Here is a 26,235-nt window from a genome sequence, read left to right on the forward strand (position 1 = left end):
GGAGAAAGGCCGCAGTTCAGATTGCAAGCTGCGGTATTAGACCCCAATTTGTGTTTGTATGTAAATCTAAAAAAAAAAATCATTTCTAAGCCTGAGGGGCCGTTTCGTAAAGCTGTTCGTAAGTTAAAGGTATTGTTTAACTTTGTGAGCAGCCGATTTAAAAAATTCTCAAACCAATATGAAACATGTGTACAAGTGCATGTATTAGAACTAATAAACCCTGATAACAACCATTATTGAGAATGAAAAGCTAAAACTACAAGGCAAACCCCGATTTTGTAAATAGGCGTCTTATAGACACCTAAATAGTACACATAAGTGTATGGGATGAAATTAAGATGGTGTTTCCGGTCACTTTATATTTCAATTTTTGAAGCACTAAATAATCATTTTCGAACGCAATTTTTTCTGGGCTTCATTTTTGGAACATAATTATCACAGACACAGGTGACAAGTGTGACCTTCTAGCTCAGATTTTTTAAAAGTCAAACCAATGTTAACCAATCACTTTAAGAGCGACGACTGATGATCATCGTCAATGGTGTGTACCATTTACCGCAAGACAGGATCACCAGTCGCTCTTAACCCTATCTAGGCCGGGGGGGGGGGGCTCGATCGGAGGCCGCCCCTCAACGAGTCGCGCGATATTTTTGCCGCGCGATTTTTTTTTTGACTGCGCCGCTCGCTGACTTTTTACTTTCAAGTCTTGCGCAACTTTTGATCGAGACCAATTTTGCGTCACCCGGGTAAGTGGTTCCGAAATTACGCAACATTATGTAAGTGCTTGTCAGACAAAAAATTGCTCAAAAACGTGGTTTTGTGTACAAAGTCAACGCAAATTGTGTTTTCAACCAAAATTTATAAATGTATGATTATTTTTAGTTTTGCTGGTCTAAATGTATTTAATTTAGTGTATGCTTTTCATTTTCTCAGAAGAGTCCCCAACAAATTTCATTGAAAAAAAATGAAAAACAAAAGGTATTTGATATTCGAAGTGAAATGCTACAGAATTAAGGTCACTTGATTGAACGATTTCGTTTGAATCAATATGGTTCTGCCATTTTTATTTCCTCAGTAAACAAACACAACCCAGTGAAGCTATTTTTGGGTTGTTCCTATAGGCGGTGTTAGGTTTTGATAATTGTAGATTTTTTTTCAACTGTAGATGTGTATCTCATACAAAAAATACTTCTAAAATAATTTTTGAGTTGAATTACAAGGTTTTCCTAAAAGGTAGTCTTTGTGATGTAAAAAACATATTTCCACGTGTAGGGGCCAATTTTGTTTCCTTTGGCGATTAAGATGAAATGATACTGTAGAAATATATTTATCTTTTTTAGATAAAAGTGTTCACTCTTCTTTTATGGTAAAGATTTTTTTTTAATACTTATGTATCTTTCGTATGGGCACAACATAAGTTTTCATCTGTTTACCATGGATGAATGGTGATTAATGCGGATCCCTGCAGTGGATTTTTTTTTCATTATGTGTGTCTTCATACTACAGAAAGCCTAGCTTATGCTTGAAGCTGATTTAAACTGTTAAATATACAGGATGATGGTCTTTTTAGCATGTTTAAGATGCCCTATCAATTCCTTTCTTTCAATAGCAGGAGTCAAGCTAGTTTTCTTACGCAGGTTTCCTTGAAGTTGTAGAAAGGTTAGGGTTTTTTTAATGAAAATACTATCATTGTTGAATATTGATCTTGAGGTCTTTATCTCTACATGGCTAATCATTTCCAAACTGATACTGGAGATAAGTTCTAATTTTTTTCTGAGTGATAGTTGTTAATTGATCTTAAAGCCAGTATTTTTAGCAGATGTTGTTCAAAGATCTTTCAGAGTTTATATTCTCTTGTCTCCCTTACCTTGTATTGAATAATACTTACCGGCCATTGCCGAGCAAATAGTTTCTCCCAGATGTTATGATTAACTTTAAAATGAGGTGGTACAGAAGATTAATTGATTGTATGGAGCCCCCCCCCCTTTTGGAAGTTCTCTCACATCATATATCACCAAATGACACTGAAAATCTACTATAAAACTTATTTTTACCATGTTATATCATGTTGATTGATGACGACTTAGAGATTGAATCAACGTTGTCATTTTACACTGCAAACGACCCTCGACCTTCTTTAGGCATAACAAACTGAGTTGTATTTCATATAATTTTTTAGAAAATAATAGTGCTATTGGTATTTATAATCTATTATCTACATTTACCACATAGAGCTGCTATCGTCATTTCATTGTATTTCAATGGTCGTATGAAGGATCATTTGATATTTCCTGTTTTCTTAAAAATTGAATATAATGCATGATGTATCAGGGGCGGATCCAGCTTTCGCAAATAGGGGGGTGCCGAAAAATATTTTCATCAAAATTTTCCCGATTGGCCGCTATAATCTGATTTTTGGGTTGGTCTTTCAGGGGGTATAGTCCTAACTTAAGACTGAAGTTTTAAGTATATGTTAGTTTTTATTGTTATAAACAAGATAAGGTATCTCATGTGGTCTTAATATATGATGCCAGCGCGAAGCGCGAGTTAAAATTATTTGATATTTTATGTCCTTAGAATATGAAGATTCTGAGCAGTTTTTATAATCATGAACAAAGATAAGAATCCAACTAAACAATGCGAGCGCGAATTGCGAGCTGAAACTTTAATATAGTAACGTGAGAAGGGACCCAATTAGGACTGTTTTTAGTGATTAATGAAGAGGATACAAGTATCACCAATTAAATAATGAGAGTGCGAAGCGCGAGCTAATTTTTTTTTTGATATTCCGACCTGAAAACTGGACAGTCTAAGCTCATTCTTATAAAGAAAAAGCTGTGTGTCTCAAACAATTAAATGCGAGATCGAAGCACGAGCTTAATTTTTTTGATATACTGACATAATAAAGGAGCATTTAGACAAATTTTGGAAAGAATTTCCAAAAAGGATAGGTATCTCATACATCAAACAATGCGAGCGCGCAGCGCGAGCTGAATATTTTGATATAACAATTTGTGTAAATCAAACAAAATAATGAAAGCTTGATGTTCGAGCTAAAATATTGTGTGCAAATTGATTTCAGAACTGGATATATGAAGTGTCATTTAATCCTCTTAAATGGGATTCATTACACAGGCAATGCGAGCGCGAAGCGCGAGCAAAATTTTTTATATAAAGTCTATTTTCCAATTCTTCCCCTCACCTTTTTCTTGTTTCCTTTCGGGGTTGGGCCGGACGTTACCAGGCTTTAAATTACACATCATGGGTATAATACCTCTTCTTACTTTCTTTCCGTTTTTACTTTCTATCAAAATAAAGAGTACACTTTTTTCCGCAGGTTGTCAAAAAATAGGGGGCCGGGGCCGGCTCTGCCCCCTCCTGGATCCGCGCCTGTGTATTACACAGTAAAAATGCTGTTTAAGATTTTATGCGGCGCTGTTTTCTTATATGAGCCCTGCAGTGTTTGTTTAACCGTTTAAACAATCAGGTCTAGGTTAATGAAGATCAGATATTGGAAATTAACTTTGTTGCTTAATATCTAAACACTTGTTTAGACTGTTTGAACGATTACTGTGTGGCTCATATGGTAAACAGCGTTGTATAATTTTGTTATTATCATTTTTTTTTACTGTGTAGGCCCCATCATTGCGTCATTTAGACCTGGAACATCCAAACATGTTCTATCCACTGATCTCTCCCTTAGGGGAGAGATCAGTGGTTCTATCCCTTTAAATCATTGTTTTCTTGCTCATAATACGAGAGTGCTGGTTTACTCATGCTCTTGCGTGGTTCGGTTCCATGCCGTATTAAAGGTCAAGTCCACCCCAGAAAAATGTTGATTTGAATAAATAGAGAAAAATCAAACTAGCATAATGCTGAAGATTTCATCAAAATCGAATGTAAAATAAGAAAGTTATGACATTTATAAGTTCCACTTATTTTTCATAAAACAGTGATAGGCTCAACTCAGTTGCATGCAAATGAGAGAGTCGATGATGTCCATCACTCACTATTTCTTTTTGTTTTTAATTGTTTAAATTATACAATATTTCACTTTTTACAGATTCGACATAAGGACCAACTTTACTGAGCCATATAGTATTAAACAATGTTAATCCCACATATTCAGGGCGGAATTAATCATTGTTTCACTTGACAATGAGGAGAAAAATAGAAAATTTCATATTTCACATAATAGAATACAAAAGAAAAAGTGAGTGGATGACGTCATCTGTCATTTGCATACCGATCAGGATGTGCATATAACTGTTTTGTGAAATTAAGCGAAACTTTAAAATATCATAACTTTCTTATTTTACATCCGATTTTGATGAAATTTTCAGTGTTACGTTTGTTGGATTTTTCTCTTTTTATTCAAATCATCTTTTGTTGAAGTGGACTTGTCCTTTAAGTTGCATCGGACTGTCATAACAAGGACAAGTTCTATTATGTACGGCACCCGTTATTTGCTATTAATTGCTCTGCACGACATGGCAACGAAATTACCATGTGATTGTGATTTGAATTCTTTTTTCTTGTTTACATTATTTTGATTGTTGCCTAAATTGCATGCATAATCAATTCTATCAAGCCCATCTCTCATTATTTGAATGAATGTTAGACATCTTGATTCTTGACATAGAATTGAGTTAGGTTGTAATTCAACTGTGAGGACTTCATCAACCGGGATGTATATTTCTTTTTGGTTTCTGAACCATGGTGACCATCATTCCAAAAGGTCATATGTCACCGGTTTGTTTCGGATCCCGTTCGGATCCGTTTTTGGTTTCTTTTTATTTGTCATTTTGGGGTAGCTGGCCAATGCCTGATGTAATGTTTTATTGCCGCCAATCAAGCAGATTTGCCTTTTTTTTCTCGTTTATCGCCTCTTTGTGTGATTGTTCATGTGTTATTGTGTGTCCTGTTTTGTCTTAATTTTTGTGTAACCGTTCTTCACATTCTATTCCCTTTTTCTTTCCTTAACTATTCCTTAACTATATGGCTGCTCCATTTCACTACTTGGATAATGATTTATACGACGCTTTTCAGTATGATTTTGATACCATGCAATTTCAATGAAAATTCTAATAAAGCTTTTCACAATTTCGTTGCCCAATCCACGAACTCCCAAAGCAATAATCTTGATTCTGTTTCCGATCCAAATGATAGTACCTATCAGCATGTACCTTCCTATTATTATTCAGAAAGTCAAGTTGCAAGTAAATATTCAAACAACAGTAAAGATGACTTTTTAATGTTACATCGCAATATTCGCAGTGCCAATAAAAATGTTGATGCTTTGCATTCCCTTTTACTTAATTCGAAACTCGACTGTTCGGTTATAGGTTTGTCAGAAACCTGGTTTACTTCTGAAACTGATTTTACATTTTATTCACTTCCTGGTTATAATTTGATTACGAAAAGTAGGACAGAAAAAAAACAGGTGGCGGTATATGTTTGTATATTTCTGCACGGTACGAGTACAGGCTGAGGCCAGAATTGAACCGCATGACTAACTCTATAGAAAGTTTATTTATTGAAGTAGTTATTCCAAATGACAAAAACATTGTAATTGGGGTTATTGACAGACCTCCAAACTATCTTCGTGATGACCTTTCGAACAATTTAAATGAATTATTAAATCACCCCATCATGCTTCATAAAAATTGCTTTTTACGTGGAGAATTTAATGCAGACCTCTTAAAATATGATTCAGATGCATTCATACAAAAATTTATGGATTCATTTCTTACTGCGGGTTTTTTTACCAGCGATTACTAAACCTACCGAAAAAGTACAAAGATTACAAGAACATTCTTACTGGTATTCTTAGGAGAAGTAAAAAAAAGTATTTTTGTAATCAGTTTCAATTATTTAAAAATGATATACAAAATACCTGAAAAATAATCAAGAATGTTTTGCATGGTAATTCAAAAGAATCTACTGTTTCAAAAATAAATGTTGATGGCGAAATTATAGAAAATCCACTTACTTTGGCAAACACTTTCAATGATTATTTTTTCCAGTATAGGCCCAAATCTTGCCGGACTCATTCCAGACTCTACAAAACACTTTACTGATTTTCTTCATGACCCCCACGCAAATTCAATATATTTTTCTCCTACTGATGAGGCAAAAATTGCGGATATAATTCATGGCTTAAAAAATAAGCAAAGCTCGGGGCATGATGGCATTAATAACATTTTGTTAAAAAAGAATTGTAATACCAATGTTGAACCCTTGGCATATGTCTATAATTTATGTATGTCTACTGGGATTGTTCCTTCATCTCTGAAACTAGCTCGAGTTATACCTGTATATAAAAATGTGACAGTACTGCGTTAGGTAATTATCGACCCATATCACTGCTGACCTGTTTGTCTAAAGTACTTGAAAAATTTATACTTGTTCGGACGACTACATTCTTTAATTTGGATGATTTATTTTATCCCTTGCAATTTGGTCTTCGTGAAAATCATAATACTACACATGCATTATTAACAATAGTTGATAAGATTGCCAGCGGAATCGACAAGTTTCAACATACTGTTGGGGTGTTCCTGGACTTCTCCAAGGCTTTTGATACCATTAATCATGAAATTTCATTACACAAACTTAATTACTATGGAGTAAGGGGAATAGCCTTGGCACTGGCATAAATCCGTGTTGATGGGTGGGGGGATGACTGAAATATTTTGGCTTTTTTTTTCAATCACGTTTTTAGATATGCAAGGAATTGTCATTGATATGTCCACAGTGGCGTACCGTGGGTCACGGCATGTGGGGGGGGGCACCAGCAAAATTTTTGAATCACTGAGTGAGCGCGCTCAGTGGCCAGTTATACTGACCTAATAGAGACATTTCAAGGACAATGTCATTAAACGGATGTGTATCTCACTGATCAAATAATGCGAGCGCGAAGCGCGAGCTGAATTTTTTTTTATATTCCACACCTAAAAAGGGACATTATAATCAAATTTGTGTATTCATGATAGGTACCTGTCTCGCTAAACAATGCGTGCGCAAAGCGCGAGCTGAATCAAGATTTCGTATTTTTTAACCCAAACAGCGAGATTTTAAGGAATATATTCAGTGGCGTAACTACGGGGGGGGCATGGGGGCACGTGCCCCCCCAATCGGCTGGCCAAAAAAAAAAAAAACGGGAAAAAAGAGAAAAAGAGAGAGAAAGTGAAAGAAACATAGTGGGAAGGAAGAAATTATTGTTAATTATGTTATTATATTATAATTATGTTATGTTATATTACATAAAAATAAAAAAATATATATAACTTTATGAAACATAATTTGCTCAGGGCCTATGTCTTCATTGTTCCTGATACTCGCATTGTCTGTTTAACGAGATATATAATCTTGCACTAAAACTTTCCGTTTTCAAGTCAATATACACCAAATATATCTCCTCGCACTTCGAATTATTATTGTTTGTTTTATGTAGTGACATATTTTTAAGGTCTTAACATTTCCTGTCCGTGCTTACGTTCGCATTAGTGGATTAGTGAGATAATATGTCTGCTCTTCATGATTTCTTAAAATCAATCCTTAAAATGTCAATTTTTTAAATCTGAATTTCAAAGATTTCAGCTTGCGCTCGCATCATTTGGTTAGTGGTCTACGTGAATTCCTACAAACAAGCCTTAGAATGCCCCTCTTCAGGTGTTAATTTCCAAATTTTTCAGCTCGCGCTCGCAATATTTGACTAGTGAGATGCGTATGATAATCATGACTACAATGACTACAAAAAGTATGTCTTTAGGTGTAATTCTAACAAAATCAGCATGCGCTTGGCACTCGCATGAGATAACTATGGTGAGATATGTGTACTCTTAATGGATTCTTTTAAAAATAGTCCTTAAAATATCCATGTTTGGGATCAATATATACCAAAAAAATTCAGCTCGCGCTTCGCGCTCGCTTCATTAGGTTAATAAAATACGTCGTCGTGAATTCCTACAAAAAAGCCTTAAAATGTTCCTCTTCAGGTCTAAATTTTTTAGCTCGCGCTTCGCGCTCGCAATATTTGATTTAGTGAGATGCGCATTTTAATCATGGTTACAATGACAATTACTTTATGTGTTTGGATGCATATAATTCTAACAAAATCAGCAAGCGCTTGGCACTCGCATTAGAATACTATGGTGAGATATGTATATACTCTTAATAGATTCCTAAAATATAGTCCTTAAAATGTGTGATTGGGATCAATATATACATTGTTTGTTTAGCGAAACAAATACATATCATGATTACAAAAATTTGCTTATAATTTCCCCTTTTTAGGTCTGAATATAAAAAATTTTCAGCTCGCGCTTCGCGCTCGCATTATGTGATCAGTGACATACATATCCGTTTAATGACACTGTCCTTAAAATATCTCTATTAGGTCAGCATAATTAGCAACTGAGCGCGCTTCGCGCACTCACTTGGTGACTCAAAATTTTTGCTGGTGCCCCCCCCCCCAATGCCCTGACCCACGGTACGCCACTGAATATATTGTTAGGAATCCATTAAGAGTATGCATATCTTACCATAGTCATCTAATGCGAGAGCCAAGCGCTTGCTGAATTTATTAGAATTACATCTGAACACTTGAAACACTTTTTGTAGTCATTGCAGTCATGATTATACGCATCTCACTAATCAAACATTGCGAGCGCGAAGCGCGAGCTGAAAATTTAGTTAATTCAGACCTGAAGTGGGGCATTCTAAGGTTTCTTTGGAGGAATTAACTAGGACCATACATATGTCATTAACCAAATGGTGCGAGCTGAAAATTTTTTATGTTCAGATCAGAAGGGACATTTTAAGGACTGGTTTTAGAAATTCATGAAGAGCAGACATATCTCACCAATCCACTAATGTGAACGTATTCACGGACAGGAAGCGCTTCATATATACGAAGACCTTAACATTGGGCAATCATTTTTTGAGTCATGAAAAAGAAGCATATGTCACTACATAAAAAATGATAACTCAAGTGCTAGGAAATACATTTGGTTTATATTGACTTGAAAACGGGATTTTTGTACAACAGGATTATATATCTCGTTAAACAGACAATGCGAGCACCAGGAACAATGAAGAAGTAGGCCCTGGGCAAATTATGTTTCATACAGTTATGATAAAAATGTTTCTTATGTGATGTAACATGACATAAATATAATATATTATAACATTATAATGAATATTTTCTTCTTTCCCCACTACGTTTCTCTTCCTTTCTCCCTCTTTTCTCCTTTTCCCCGGTTTTTGTCTCACCTGCATAGCAGAGTGAGACTATAGGCGCCACTTTTCCGACGGCGGCGTCACCATCAAATCTTAACCTGAGGTTAAGTTTTTGAAATGACATCATAACTTAGAAAGTATATAGACCTAGTTCATGAAACTTGGCCATAAGGTTGATCAAGTATTACTGAACATCCTATCAGAGTTTTCATGTCACATGACCAAGGTCAAAGGTCATTTTGGGTCAATGAACTTAGACCATGTTGGAGGAATCAACATCTTAACCTGAGGTTAAGTTTTTGAAATGTCATCATAACTTAGAAAATTCATGAAACTTGGACATAAGGTTAATCAAGTATCACTGAACATCCTGCATGAGTTTTGTGTCACATGACCAAGGTCAAAGGTCATTTAGGGTCAATGAACTTTGGCCGAATTGGGGGTATCTGTTGAATTCCCATCATAACTTTGAAAGTTTATGGATCTGATTCATGAAACTTGGACATATTAGTAATCAGGCATCACTGAACATTTTGTGCGCATTTCAGGTCACATGACCAAGGTCAAATGTCAATGAACTTTGGCCGAATCGGGTGTATCTGTTGAATTACCATCATAACTTTGAAGTTTATTGGTCTAGTTCGTTAAACTTGGACATTAGAGTAATCAAGTATCACTGACCATCCTGTGCGCATTTCAGGTCACATGACCAAGGTCAAAGGTCAATGAACTTTGGCCGAATTGGGTGTATCTGTTGAATTACCATCATAACTTTGAAAGTTTATGGATCTGATTTATGAAAGTTGGACATAAGAGTAATCAAGTATCACTGAACATCCTGTTCGAGTTTCAGGTCACATGATCAAGGTCAAAGGTCATGTAAGGTCAATGAACTTTGGCCATGTTGGGTTTTTTTGTTGAATAACAATCCTATCTCTGTAAAGTTTTTTGGTCTAGTTCATAAAAAGTGGACATAAGAGTAACCATGTATCACTGGACATCTTGTGCGAGTTAGAGTAGTTTTCAAAGTCAGCACTGCTGCTATATTGAACTGCGTGATGCAGGTGAGACGGCCAGAGGCATTCCACTTGTTTTTCTGGTCAGCCGATCGGGGGGGGGGGGCACGTGCCCCCATGCCCCCCGTAGTTACACCACTGCATTACCATATGATAATACTAATACCCTCCAATGGTATTAACCATGGTGTCGATCGGTATTCTTGGTTGGGGGGATTATTTGTTTCTTGGGGATGGATATTTCAACATTACCCCCACACTAAAATCAAATATAAGACATATGGATATGTTCTGGTGTTTCCTTGATATTCACATGTTGTAGTGACTTATACTTGTATTAAATTTTATTTTTTATTCAATTTGTGTTACAAGTAAGCCTATTCTAAACTCATACCGAGAAAAAAATGACAAAAATTGACTGGACCATGTGCATAGTGATCTGTTTATTGAGCATGATGTATACACAGGGGCGTCGATCCATTTTTCAGATGGGGGGGGGGGGCAAAATTATGAATCAACGTTCCAAAGGCGCTCGATCACAATATATATATTATATATATATAATAAATATATAACTCAGAGAAAGAGACACATATCTCACCTTCACCAACAATGCGAGCGCGAAAGCGCGAGCTAAATTTTTTTAGTATGTCATGAAAACAGAAAAATGTACCTGTTTACGTTTGTTTGTAGTAACTCATGAGGAGGGTCGATACATGTATCTCACTAGAGAGCAAGCTGAAATTTCTCTATATTCTAACCTGAAAGCTTGATATTCTAAGCATTTTTGGTACCAATGATTAAGATGTATCTAGAAGAACAATAGGCCTAGATGCGAGCGCGAGCTGAAAATTTTTGATATTTGATCTGAAAAAAAGGACATTTTAATGGAAGATATACAGTGCGTCCCAGAATAAACGAAACCGAGATTTAGCGATCATTTATCATAACTTAATCATAAATAGAATATACAAATGACCTACCAATTTAAAGCTTAGAATCTCCTCTTTCATCTGATATTACTTAGGTATTTCTTATTCACGCATGAGTGAGCAAAAACAATTTGAAGAAAGAATACCAAAAACTCATTTTGCGGGGGGTATCTGGGTTTCAAACAGGAAACCACATTTTTGAAAAGTTTCAATATCTGCTCTTTAATTTGGTACCTCAATTACAGAATTTGGTCAAGAAATAAAAAAGTTCTGGTCATTTGAAATAAGGCTTGTAATTTCCATAATTTCATGAGATAAACGTGTTTCACCGGTTTCCCACAGAAGCTTTCGCATGGTGAACAAAAGATTTAATGCATGGCTGATCGTCAACAAAACGGAGTGTCGAGTGAGTTAGAAAGCCAGCTTGGAGAACCTCTTCATTTTATGAAATTATTGAAATTAAAGCCTTATTTCAAATGACCAGAACTTTGTTATTTCTTGACCATTTTCTGTAATTTAGGTACCAAATTGAAGAGCAGATATTGAACTTTTCAGAAATGCGGTTTTCTTTTTGAAACCCAGATACCCCCCCGCCAAATGAGTTTTTGGTATCCTTTCTTCAAATTGTTTTTGCTCACTCATGCGTGAATAAGAAATAATCTAAGTAATATCAGATGAAAGAGGGGATTCTAAGCTTTAAATTGGTAGGTCATTTGTCTATTTTATTTATGATTAAGTTATGATAAATGATCGCTAAATCTCGGTTTCGTTTTTTCTGGGACGCACTGTATATCCAACAAAAGATTATTGCAAAATCAAAGTTCTTTTGAGGTTAAGAATTGAAAACGGGACATTATATTCACCTATATAATCATGAAAAGTATGGGGTTTTGGTACATGATGCGAGCGCGAAGCGCGAGCTGAAAATTTTTATATTCCAATCCGAAAGCAGACATTTTGCGCATGATTTTAAATCAAGATCGAGTTGGTATCTCAATCTCGCTTGCTGATTTCAGTGTAGCATTACAATCTTATTTATTTTTTTAGTTGCACATGCGGAATTATTGGGGGGGGGGGGGCAAAACGATATGTTTGCCCCCCAATATTTTCATTGGTGGGGCGATCGCCCCCTGTCCCCCCCCCCCCACCCAGGATCGACGCCTCTGTGTATACAACTTCTCTCTTAAATCTAACCTGACTGGCAATATCTTTATTCTTCTTAATGCATGATGATAAAATGCAGATTCGGACCAATTAAGACTAGCACAAATTACAACCTGTGTGGCTTCTCGTGCGCCATCGGGCTTACCGTCATTCCTTTATTTATCTTGCCACCCTTTTACTCCCGTTTATTTTTTCACCCTTTTGAGTTAATGATATTTAAATTAATTTATTCACCACTGGTGGGATGGAACACCCAATCAACAAAAGTTGATTTTCGTTGGGGTCCTTTTATGTCATGTGTTAAAAAATATCAGATACATGAACATTTCATTCTTTTTCATCTTGAACCTCCACCCATCTGTTTAATAGTCCTGAAAAAGATTGTTTTTATTTAATAACAATATACACAAATTGCGAGGGAAACAAATTGATTGATGGCATACTATAATCATCATGATCAAACTTTTCATTTTTTCATCATCATTATTATAATTTTTCTACCCTAAATTATTGGGGGGATGATAATACAGGCCATCCCCCCACTTGAAATATTGGGGGGATATATCCCCCCATCCCCCAAGTGATTGACACCCATGGTATTAACCCTCTTCGCATACATTCGTAATTCCGAAGGTTCGGTTATTCCGAAGGTTCGTATTTCCGAAGGTTCGTAATTCCGAAGGTTCGTCAATCCGAAAACGAAATAAGGTTCGTTAATCCGAAAACGAAATAAGGTTCGTTAATCCGAAAGCGAAATAAGGTTCGTAATTCCGAAGGTTCGTCAATCCGAAAACGAAATAAGGTTCGTCAATCCGAAAACGAAATAAGGTTCGTTAATCCGAAAACGAAATAAGGTTCGTTAATCCGAAAGCGAAATAAGGTTCGTAATTCCAAAGGTTCGTCAATCCGAAAACGAAATAAGGTTCGTTAATCCGAAAATTAAATAAGGCTCGTATGATAATACAGGCCACCCCCCCCCCACTTGAAATATTGGGGGGATATATCCCCCCAATCCCCCCCCCCCCCCCCGTGATTGACACCCATGGTATTAACCCTCTTCGCATACATTCGTAATTCCGAAGCTTCGTAATTCCGAAGGTTCGGTTATTCGGAAGGTTCGTATTTCCGAAGGTTCGTAATTCCGAAGGTTCGTCAATCCGAAAACGAAATAAGGTTCGTTAATCCGAAAACGAAATAAGGTTCGTTAATCCGAAAGCGAAATAAGGTTCGTAATTCCGAAGGTTCGTCAATCCGAAAACGAAATAAGGTTCGTTAATCCGAAAATTAAATAAGGTTCGTATTTCCGAAAATGAAAAATCATTCATTTTGGTAACAAAAACGGTGTTGTCATAACAAGATTACACGATATTATGCAATGACAATCGATGATACATGCATGTGTTGTGGCCAAAAGCATGTATTTCATTAAGAATTGGCGCCCTGATCAAGCATAGGCTAATTTCGATTTATCTGAGCAATTGCTGCCTAAGAAAATGGTTTAAAGATGCAGGGGATCAAGTGTGTTGGTCGCGTGCGAGTAACCTCTAGATAATAGGATTTGTATTGGAGGGTATGTCATTTTTAATAACAGCTTCTGCTGGTAATAAAAATAATACTAACAATGATCCTTGTGAGATGTTGAAAGCGCGAATCGCAAGCTCAAACTAGTAGACATTCCATGTAACAAGACGTGAACTTAAACATTCTGAGCAGGTTTTTTAATCGTGAGAAAGATGTGTATCTTTCTAAAGAAATTATTAACCCGAGGGCGAGTTGTAATCTGTTTATATACTGACCTGTTTTAAGGACTGCATTTAGTGACTCATGAATATAATATATATCTCACGAACTAAATATTGAGAGCGCGAACCGCAAGCTTAAAATTTGTGATATTCCACCTGAAAACTGGACATTTTATATTTTTTGTAACCAGGAATAGAATGAGTTCCTCAATAAACAATACTTGATGCGAGCGAGAAACGTGAGCCAAAATTTTCCGATTTCCAACCTGAAAACTGGACATTCTAAGGATTCTTGTAAAAAAATAATAGCTGGGAGAACAGTTTTCAGAACTGAAGTGGCTTCCCTGGGTAAATAATATCTATATCATTATTATCATTCTAGGCCTACATGAAATTTCCAAAAGTTTGAGCACGTGATTCGCTCGCAACATCTCACAAGGATGCCCTTTTAACAGTAATTGACCAAAAAGGCGAATTTTACATCTTCAGATTTGATTTCTTCCCCCCAAAACCGCTTGCTCGCTTTTTAATGACAGCAGAAATCTGCTCGGATTTTTAAAAACTTATTTTCTTTTTTTATTGAAATACCCTAAAGTTTTAGCTTGTGATTCACGCTCGCAACACCTCGCAATTATGCCATTTTAAGAATAATTGACGCCAAAAACGTTTTACAACTTCACCTTTGAATTTGTTTTACCAAGCCGCTCGCTCATTACACTCTCTCCCGACAAATAAAGTCTAAATATACGTTTTGCCATAATAAGAAATCACTTCAAAAAGGTTTTTCTCTACTTAATCACTATCAAACACACAATGACTTCAAGCAGATGATAATCTTAAGGGGAAAAGTGTCCATTTTGACGTATGAGTTTCATTTTTGGCTTTACCCCCCAAACGAAAATTCGTTCGGCCGCCCTTGCCTTCCCATCCTCATAACAATAGTGTCCCCCGCCCCATCCCCCTTGCCTCTGCTTTCCCGGTTTTCATTTTTCGGAAAAACGAACCTTGTTTCGTTTTCGGATTAACGAACCTTATTTCTTTTTCGGATTAACGAACCTTATTTCGTTTTTGGATTAACGAACCTTCGGAACAACGAACCTTATTTCGTTTTCGGATTAACGAACCTTCGGAACAACGAAACTTATTTCGTTTTCGGATTAACGAACCTTATTTCTTTTTCGGTTAACGAACCTTCGGAACAACGAACCTTATTTCGTTTTCGGATTAACGAACCTTCGGAACAACGAACCTTATTTCGTTTTCGGATTATCGAACCTTCGGAACAACGAACCTTATTTCGTTTTCGGATTATCGAACCTTCGGAATAACGAACCGTCGGAATAACGCCACAAATGTTCGGATTAACGAACCCTTTTACGTTTTCGGATTAACGAACATCGAGGTATACGCAATTTACGTGTTTCGGAATTACGAACCTTCGGAAGTACGAAGTGTAACCCATTATATGAGTTTCGTTTTACACGGTCACACACTGTGAGCAACTTTACAGATGCAACTGGATCTTTCTGATCTAAAAAGGTTCAAAACTTTTAAATATACAAAACGTATACCTGTTAAATGTGTTGGCATATACACCTCGAAAAATGTCCCATGACCAAAAAAGAAGAGAGAGAGAGAGCAAAATGAGAATATAAAAGAAAATGAAATTAAAACGGGAGATTCCATGTACTTTTCTGATCATTACTTCTAAATCTATCACAAAATTTAATTTTTAATTTGAAACAAATAATATATTTGCTCGCTCGCTTTGCTTTCTCGCGACTTCTAAGATGGTTATCTCGATATGCCAAGCAAGTTTTGCACCCTCAAAAATTTAATGGGGTTCGTTATGCAAATGTGATCCCAATCTGAAAAGGTGAAAAGTTCTACCATTAAAGGTCCAGTTCACGCCAGAAAATTGTTGATTTTAAGAAATAGAGAAAATCAAACTAGCATAACGCTGAAAATTTCATCAAAACCGGATGTAAAATAAGAAATTTATGACATTTTAAAGTTTTGCTTATCTTTCACAAAACAGTGATATGCACGACTAGTTGCATGAGTCATTCGATGATGTCCCTAACTCACTTTTTCTTTTGTTTTTTATTGTTTGAATTACACAATATTTCAATTTTTACAGATTTGACAATATAAGACCAACTTGACTGAACCATTTAGTACTAAACAATGCTTATTTCAGACATTCAGGGACAAACTAATCGTTGTTTCACTTGACAATAAGGAGAAAATTAGAATATTTCATATTCTATATAATAAAATACAAAAGTAAAAGTGAGTGGATGACATCATTAGTCTCCTCATTTGCATACCCACCAGGACGTGCATATTACTGTTTTGTAAAATTAGGTGAAACTTTAAAATGTCATAACTTTCTTATTTTTTATCCGGTTTTGATGAAAGTTACAGTGTTATGCTTGTTGGATTTTCTCTTTATATTCAAATCAACTATTTGTTGGGGTGAACTTGTCCGTTTAAGATCCAAAGAAGAACTGGGTGTGTTTAGAGTGTAGTCTATATGAATTTATGATGTTAATGATTCTATTAGCTTTGAATTATGTTTGAATGGAATAGCCTATTGTTCTCTTTTAGCCTTTATTTCTGTAGGACAAAAATATATAAAATTACAAGTCGAATATATACAAAAAGGTAAAAGTACGACTGGGAGCCCATATCCATAGCTGCAACTAATCTGAACGGTTTTCGATTATGAACTAAAAATTGAATTGGACTAAATTAAATAAAGTAAAATGAAATGAAATGAAATAAAACACAATATAATTAAATAAAATAAAACAGAACGAAATTAAATTAGGGGCCTAGATAAAATCAATCAAAAAATAAAAATAAAAAATAATATAAAAATATAATATAAAATGAAATGAAATGAAAAAAAGGTTAATTTATCATTTACGAATTTATATAATAATCGCGCGACGGTGTCTCAGTTCCGCGTTCTCCCGACGATGTTTGTAAACAATAAGCCGACCCCGCCCCCAGCCACGCCTCCTTATCTTGGCGGATTACGTAATGCCGACAAGATACGTCTCGGATTGCGCACGTGTAAAAATTGCCGAACTTGAAGTACGATAGTGCTCTGCATGCCATTGCACCCCGTGTTGCGCCCGTTGTGCATGCTGCTGAAATCTCGCTGTGGTGATCTCCTCTCTAACTTTTAATACGTTTTTGTGAAATATGTGTACTTTTGGAAGTATAAACCGTTTTTGAGCAGGCGAGCAAGCACAAATACAAAATCAGTCAAGTTGGAGAAAATCAATTTACTGTACTGAAGGATTGAGATCCGAGTTGAAATCATGTCAAGTAGAAGTGATTGCGTTCTTGATTTCAGCGATCCCGTACGTGAAGCGTCCGACGCAACCGGTTCAAACCCTTACCATGAAACTGAAAACCCGCAGGTAAACTTCTTCTTCTGGAAACAGTACAGTCCACCGTCTGGTGTATTGTCGTACTGGCATGTTTATAATAGCAAGGAGCTCTGTTTGAAGCTCCTTGATAATAGTGTTAGCCATTTACTCCAGTCTGGTTATGATTGATAGTGTAGTGCACCGAGCAGTATGTCAAACTAAGTGAGATTGAGAATAGCTCGCTGGGACTACCGTACCGTTGCAGAATATGGATGTAAATTGTAAATATTAATTTTAAAAAATCTATTTTGAAAATGAAGTATGGTAAAAGAAAGAAAAAATTACAAGAAAAATTAAGTAGAATCATTGACTACCTCTAAACGTTCACTAGATTTGATTTGTATTTGATAAAATACAAGAACTTTTCTTTCCTCCCTTTCCTTTTTACTTTTTCTAATGATAGATTCAACAAAGGAATAATTCTGTTTTGGAAAAAAAGCTTACAAGGCAACAATATAGTCAAAACTGACTAGTTGGCCTAGGTATTCAAAATAACAATTCTAAGTCTAATTAAACTGTTAAGTCTAAACTTTCTTATTTGCTGAAAATAAATTTAGTTTCAGTAAGTTAGAACTGATTTGTTTTTATCATTTTTTGTTGTTTTACTATCCTGCTAACTGTTCTCTCTTTCTCTATTTTCATCATTAATCCCTGCAGGTGGGTGCCAAGGGGATGCCTTTCTATTTTTTAATTGAGAATTGCCTGATAGCTAAAGGGGAAGTTCACCCTGACAAAAAGTTTATTGATAAAAATTCAATGAAATGTAATTTTCTCTGAAAAATGAAAATGATTTTACTGTACCTCTTGTATACCAACAGACAAATCATTTCACACCCGATCATGAAAAGATTACAAAAATAAGTCATCAGGAAGGCAGGAACCATTAAAAAATAATATTCATGCATTTTATATTACATAACATGAGGCACCTGCTCATTTATGACGTCACAAATCAAAACCTCAAATTCCAATAATTTTCTTAATCTTGAACGGATTTACCTCAAACATTCACCGATATTTGTTATTACGGCATATTTTCTGCTATTTTAATAAAATTTTCTTCAGGGTGAGCTTCCCCCTTTAAATATAACAAAGTTCTCTATAGTACCCCTCTATTTTCAAATTTACTATTTATACCCTCACTTTTTTTCAAAATTTTGGTGCCTCGACTGTTTTCATTTTTTTTTCTTCAAATTTTTCAGGGTATAGTGGATCTGTGTATGTCGCAGAATACTCTCATTTCTGATCTTATTCTTGAAAAGGTAAGAATAATCTCTTTTTTATTCAATATTTAATAGTCCTAGAAAGTTATTTTGGAGATATTTTTTTTCCTTGAAATGTTTTTATATAGCAGGTAAACACTTCCCCAAACGAGAGGATGATTTGAACAGATAAAAAAAAAAACAAGCATTACACCTAAAAGTTCCTCAAATTTGGAATGTAACATGAGAAACATTGCAAATTACAAAGAATAAAATCTATCTTGCATTATAACTCTTGCAACTGGGAATTAAAGTTTGATTTAGGACTTTTATTGAAATCCTTGTGAAACATCTCAAGCAATTAAAGCAAGTATATATTTAAATCATTCAGGTCAACTACTCTAATTTATGCGATTTTTAACCAGACTTAGATGTATGCATGCTTGTGGAACACTTCACCTCTTCCAGAATTAAAGATAAATACCAGTTGTCGTAACGATCTCATTATGAGTTCAAACAGAGTCTAATGAAATTACCACCAAAGTGTTTGTATGTATAAATAAAAAGTATGTGCCAAACAGCTCTGGAAGAAAATGCGTAATTGCTGAGAAATGACCAACATAAGTCAGAATTCCATCAAATGTTGGGTATTTTTCAAAGCAATATTAATACACTGTCCCACATATGCCTTTCTGTGTTAGTGATCATCAGAATTTCGAGCTAAGATTTCATGATTTTACAGAGATAAGTTTACATTAATATACCAGATCTAGGTGTATGATAATATTTTGATAATTAACCTTGATTCAGAAGACTTTTTCATGAAATAATTGTTTGCTGCAACTGTCTTTAACCTTTAAAACAAGTATATTATATTTATTTATCAGTTACAACAGCCAGAATTGTTGAAATGGGAGAAGACGATGCTGACATATACAGAGAGAAGAGGGACAAAAAGATTGAGGGTTGCCATTGCAAAACTTTTAGAAGACCAGACTGGCTCACCGCAACAGATAGATCCAGATAAGGTATTGGTGCCACATTGTCCAGCATTTCATCCTGTGCTTAGGAATGTTTCTTGCAGATAAATCCTGGCATGCATATCATCACATCACAAACATCATTATCATCATTCATCATCATCATCCTAATCATTCATCATCATCCTTATCAATTATCATCATCATCCTAATCATCAATTATCATCATCACCATCATCATCCTAATCATCAATTATCATCATTGTTCATCATCATCCTAATCATCAATTATTATCATCCTCACCATTCATTCATCATCCTAATCATCAATTATCATCATTATTCATCATCATCCTAATTATCAATTATCATCGTCATTCATCATCATCCTAATCATCAATCATCATCATTCATCATCATCATCATCATTATTTTATCATCATCATCACCATCATCATCACTGTCATCATCACCATCATCATCATTATCATAATCATCATCATCATTGTTGTCATCATCATCACCATCATCATTTTTAACTTCATCATTGTTAACTTTTATTATTCTCACTTTATTATTATTAGGTATTGGTGCCACATTGTCCAGCATTTCATCCTGTGCCTAGGAACGTTTCTTGCAGATAAATCCTGGCATTATGCATATCATCACATCACCAACATCATTATCATCATTCATCATCATCATCCTAATCATCATTCATCATCATTATATCATCATCATCACCATCATCGTCACCATCACCATCATCATTACCATCATCATCATTATCATCATCATAATCATCATCATCACCACCATCATCATCATTATCATCATCACCATCATCGTCCTCGTCATCAGCATCATCATCATTATCGTCGTCATCAGCATCATCATCACCTTCATCGTCATCAGCATCATCATCACCATCATTATAATCGTCATCACCATCATCATCATCATTATCATCATCATCATTGTTGTCATCATCACCATCATCATTTCTACCTTCATCCTTGTTAACTTTTATTATTCTCACTTTATTTCTACCATTAATCATACCACACATTGATAAAAGGAACACAGCGCGAGAGATATTAAATAAAGACATCTAATATTCATCATTATTTGATTGTCATCCATTTTGAGTTGCCTAGGAGACCTTAATGCATGTTTAAAAGTACAAAGTACAAGGTGTTGTAATGTACATTTATCCATTATCATTTCAACTGAAGTTTTTCTCAATATAATTGTTGTATCTTACGGCTTTAGTTCCATAGTTTGTATTCATGAATGATCTTATTTTTCCTTATTTTTGTATATTCAGATGTGCATTATGAATGGAGTGACTGCAGTGATGAACCTACTGAGCTATGTTTTATTTGAAGAAGGAGGTAAGACTTGTGGTTTGTCCACGCTAGAATGAATGAATTAAAAATGATTGCTTGACTTAATGAAAAAGCCTGGATAAGGGTATAGTACATTAAAAAAAATGCAGTATTAAAATTGTTTTGTCTTTAATCTTTTTATGGTGTTTTTCATTTATCATACATGTAGCAGTGACGATGATGATGATGGTGGTGATAATGATGGTGATGATGATGGTGATGATGATGATGATTATGGTGATGATAGTGATGATATAGTGATATAGTGATGTAGTGATGATGATGATGGTAATGTTGATGACAATGATATTGATGATGATGATGATGATGTCGAGGATGACGATGATGATTACAAAACGATTCTTGTGCGCACTCTTTGTTTATCACATTATTATCCCTCTTTTATTATATATTTCTCTCCTTAGATACTGTTCTATGTCCTGCACCCTTTTATTACTCTATCCCAAGGGATATCATGTACATCTCCAAGATCAAAGTCTATCCAGTCCCACTCAGTAGCAAGGTAAGAAATAATAAAGTAGCAGAAATTTCTAAATTGTCTAGAGAAGAGACCCTTGTGATGCAGTCCTAAAGTTTATCTTTAAGATATGATGTACATGTACCTCTTGGTCAGACACACTCAGTTCGACTCGCAGCAAACTCCATAATATTTGTTGCTTTTTAGATATTTCGACAGACTTCTATTTTGCCAAAAGCTTTAATAGATACAGTCCCCTTTATTCTACACCGGAAACAGTTTTTTTTTCAGTTTGGTAATGTTAATTAATCCCTTCGAATTAATTATTTCACAGCCAGGGGAGAATGGATTGAAACCTTTTGAGTTGACTGTAGATCATCTTGAGAACGCACTTGAAAAGGCAAGAAAAGAGGTGAGTGCTTTAGATTATTGACGACTTAGCTAATTCAAGTTAATTATAGTATTATTACCCCCGTCATTGGATTCTGTCATGCCCGCAAACAATATATGCACCTTCTCCACTCCCTGGGGAGCATTCCAACAAGAGTTCCAAGTTTCAGTCGCTAGGTATACTACATAGGCTTTTGCATCCTAACAAGTACCCATTTAACACCTGGGTGGAGATTGGCAAAGTGTGGATTGACGCCTTACCAAAGGACGCTAGACCGTGGTGGGATTTGAACACACGACCCTCTGATTACAAGACAAGAGTCAGAACCACTAAACCGTGAGGCTTCCAAGATCCAAATTGTGATGAAATTGGATATTTCGCATCCTTGGAACCCCTTCTGTACAATTTGATTTTGCCAACATAGGTCAATTTAATGATATTTTGTAATTTTCTTCGGACATCATTAGAAAATAGTTTACCTACTAGCAAATTTCAGCGCTATGAAATTTATGCATATTATGTTGTGCCAGTTGGCAGCAGTGACATGTTAAAGAGTGAATGATTTGTGACCTGTAACCCCCCAAAACAAAAATAAGTCACCAAGAATGAATTGTGTGACTTGCATTGAGCTTGAAAAAGCACATCCTAAATGAATCAAATAACCAGTGGTGCTGAAAGGGTAGTGAACCCAACCAGAAAATGAGCATATTTAAATTGTTTGAAGTTTTTGCCATGTTTTAGGTATTTAATTGTGAAGACAGGTGGTAAAATATGACATTCAATAAAGTTTGTTTCTCTGGGCTCTCCGAACATTGTAGTGTTGTTGTCTACATTCAACACTCAGCATGAAGGATTGCATTTTTGCGGTGGGGTTCGCTAACTTTTGAGCACAACTGCAACTTTTCAATATTGATCAATAGCCCACTCAAGCGCTTGATTGAACACAAAAGAAATTCACTGAGTGCTTCAAAGAATAAGGAGAAAAGAAGGTTTGAAGTTCGGGGTTCTCTCAAGCATGGTGTGTGCACACTGTACAATCTCAGTAAAACGTTCAGTCATCCATAAAAAAGTGGTGTCAAAGAAACGCTTATATCTTGTCTTTTATTTAACTTTTGCAAGCTCAAATTTTGAAAGTGACAAGAAGAAGAACAACTCTTTCAGATAAGCTAATTATATTTACGTTTTTATAAACCAAATTACTAATATCTACATATACAGAACCTGAATGTCAAAACAATGCCAAATAATGTTATTCAAGATGTAATTTTTCTGTAATTGTTGAACTACTCCCAATTCCATTAGTTGCACTAACTTTAGAAACTTGTATCCCAATCTAATTTGTTTCTTCCTTTTCCATTTGTTGCATTTATTTTTTCCCAGATTTGTGAAATACCCAACCTCTTTTACTTTGTTCATGTCTCCCTCTTTTCCTCTTATTTCATTCTGTCATTCGTTCGAACATGTTCTCACTACTTTATTCCACCTCAGAGGCTTTCTTTTCATCTGCTGGGTATTTCAATTAATTTCATATAATTATGTACAATTATTTTGTAGAACAGTTTCATTTTGATAGTTGCCTACCGGTATTTTATTTCAAGTTGTATATTTTTTATGTCTCTATATACCATTTGTAAACGGAATGTAATTCAGCCTTTTGGCTGCTATTTTCAGTGAATATTTGATATAAACCCTTCTACATGTATATATACAGAGAGCCTCCCTTGGCAAAGTATTGTTGGTTTTGTTGTGACTAGTCTTATAAAATACTAGCAGCCCTAGTCAGAAACTACTTTTTTTCGCCCTAGAATATTTTATAGCAGTCAAGAATCCATCAAGATTTTTTTTTCTGTATGCTGTACAAAATGTATATATGGGCATGAGAGGTGTAAACTTTGAACTTATCATTATTGTATAAATATTTGAGTAGGCCTATGCATGATTATATTTGCATCTTTTTTTTTGTTCAATCGATAAAGTTCTGGAAAACACAAATCTTTCAAAAGAACATGAACGTATAGTAGAAAATACAGAAAGATCTTAACTTCTGCAGATGTCAACGGGTCATCAGCAGCACACCAGGGGCCTGTTTCACTAAACAGTACTTAGTGTAACGGGACTTAGTGTCGCTGCGACGCGTCATACACTAAGACGGGTCTTAAAGACGTCCTGTTGGTGCGTCAGTTCCACTAAACAGTTCTTTACTAAGTCCTGTGTGCGACGCGTCTTCAACAATAAAACGTCTGGATTTTGAGTCTACGAAGCCTAATTTCGTGTCCTTCGACCTTGTGTGAAGATAAAAAGTAGTAATTTCCTGCAAGTTTTCGTCTGCATCGTCTGCGACTAAAAAGTGAAAGGAGGAGGAATTTTGTCACTTTAACATAATTTTGACTACTGTAGGAGGATAATGGGGAAGGTATGGTATTAACCTTTTTCTTAAGACAACATATAGAAGTAAAATATTGAAAGTGAAATGTATGCAGTGAAAGTTGTATTTGATACCTCGACGAAAACAAAAGATTAACCAAAATTTTACCTTTTTGTTTTTTCTCAAGGGAGGAGGGGGGTGTTGAGTACAAAAATAGTGCTCATTACCCCCCCCCCTCTCTACTATAAACATATTTGGTAGTGTACAGACAGGCAATGACATGATGTTGGGCAATTCATAAAATAAATTAATAACAATATGCATTTGCCTCAAAAAATTAAGGAAACGCCTCGAAAAAGAAGCAAGGACTTCCAAAGGGTCGAAGTCGAAGCGCTCCTGCAGTTTGTGGCCACTAGGAAACATGACATTACACTAAGAACAGTTCCTACGTCTCGACGAGATGTAGGCTACGCTCTGTATGCAACTTAGTTAAATGGGTACTAAGTACGGTACGCGTCTTAGTGGTCTTTGTTAAACTCCCGCTAAGATGCGTCTTACACTATACCGGACTTATGGATGCTTAAGACGCATCTTAGCGCTTAGTGATACAGGCCACAGGGATCACAGGTGTTTCGGCCATTTGAGTGCTGTACACCTCCCCCTGGCTGGCCAGTGCTACGCTGGAATACCCTGGACAGCACCCCCGTTGACACCTAAGTGATCTGGATTGTCCAGAAAGCACTACGATGCCTTCTGAATAAGTTAAGCCGAGCATATCTCGGCAGCCCCACACATTCTCCTCACCCACTTCTCCCCTTCCCTACCACTGAACCCCAAATCTTTCATAAGAACATGAATGTATGCTATATTCTCATATCACTACATTATTAAAGGTCCAGAAGTGCTGCCTGCATTTTTATTTAGTTGTGATTGGGTAGAATGTACATGTAGCTAGAGTATCTTAAATGCCTATTATTATAGCACAGATAAAAAAACATTAATAATTTAATAATACAATAATACAAATATCAGTTAATTATACTATACAAATTCATGTATAGGATATCCTTCTTTCCATTTTTAGGGTCACAGAGTCCGTGGGGTCTTCTTTGTTAATCCGAGCAATCCGTTGGGACTGGTCTACACCAAGGAACAGGTCCTGGACTATCTATCATTCTGCAAGAAGTAAGTCTTTTCAAGGTAGTCCACTGAATTGTTAAAGTGGTATTAAACCTCTGTTATAAAATGTATGAGAGAATTGTTTTTTTAAATTGAGATCCTCGAGACTAATTTCAAATTGGCAACTGGGTATTAAAATAATTATGACAAGTGGGAGGAGCAACTTCCCATAGGTCTAGTAAGACTTTCATGCATTGTGTTGTTAACCCTTAGAATGTCACTGCTTTCATATGGATATATCGTAAAGTAAAAAGAAAAATAAGTGAAATGTCATTTTCTCGAAAACTTGAAAATGGATTTAATGTATATCAACAGACAAATTATTTCGCATTGACTCCTGCACATGGGGCAGCTGCTTCTATGTGATGTCACAAATCAAAAAATTCACATGCGAATAACTTTTTAATCTTTGATGGATTTTCCTAGAATCTTCACCAGTATTTTATTTATGATTTTTTTTTCAGTATTTTTATTGTAAAATTTTCGTCAGGGTGAACTTCCCCTTTAAATGTTATTTTTTATATTGGTCTACGGCAAGCCATGTACAAAAAGTCAATCAATGATATGTCTATTTCACATCCCTAAAAGCAAACAAGATACAGAACATCAAGACCAAGTCAGTCAAATGATTCCATGATAATGGAGTAAAATAACAATGTAGAAGAAATTATGACACTGATGCATTTCCATAGAGTTACGATTGATTGGATCA

The 26,235-nt window shown here is 35.5% G+C and overlaps 1 protein-coding gene across 2 annotated transcripts in view; it reads left to right on the plus strand.

Annotated features, from left to right (window-relative positions):
* Positions 1-26,235, plus strand: part of LOC121421551 (1-aminocyclopropane-1-carboxylate synthase-like protein 1) — a 41,122-nt gene that overhangs the window by 6,783 nt on the left and 8,104 nt on the right. The window contains exons 1-7 of one of the 2 annotated variants that reach the window (XM_041616296.1): positions 17,216-17,531; positions 18,743-18,802; positions 19,630-19,770; positions 21,050-21,116; positions 21,536-21,633; positions 21,923-22,000; positions 25,429-25,529. In XM_041616296.1, coding sequence (XP_041472230.1) covers positions 17,430-17,531; positions 18,743-18,802; positions 19,630-19,770; positions 21,050-21,116; positions 21,536-21,633; positions 21,923-22,000; positions 25,429-25,529 — 647 coding nt within the window. In that variant the 5' untranslated portion in view covers positions 17,216-17,429. Of the gene's footprint in view, positions 1-17,215; positions 17,532-18,742; positions 18,803-19,629; positions 19,771-21,049; positions 21,117-21,535; positions 21,634-21,922; positions 22,001-25,428; positions 25,530-26,235 lie in introns of those variants that run through there. The other variant, XM_041616295.1, reaches the window with a different exon arrangement.

This window comes from Lytechinus variegatus, chromosome 9 (genome assembly GCF_018143015.1).
Source record: "Lytechinus variegatus isolate NC3 chromosome 9, Lvar_3.0, whole genome shotgun sequence".
NCBI classification, from domain to species: domain Eukaryota; kingdom Metazoa; phylum Echinodermata; class Echinoidea; order Temnopleuroida; family Toxopneustidae; genus Lytechinus; species Lytechinus variegatus.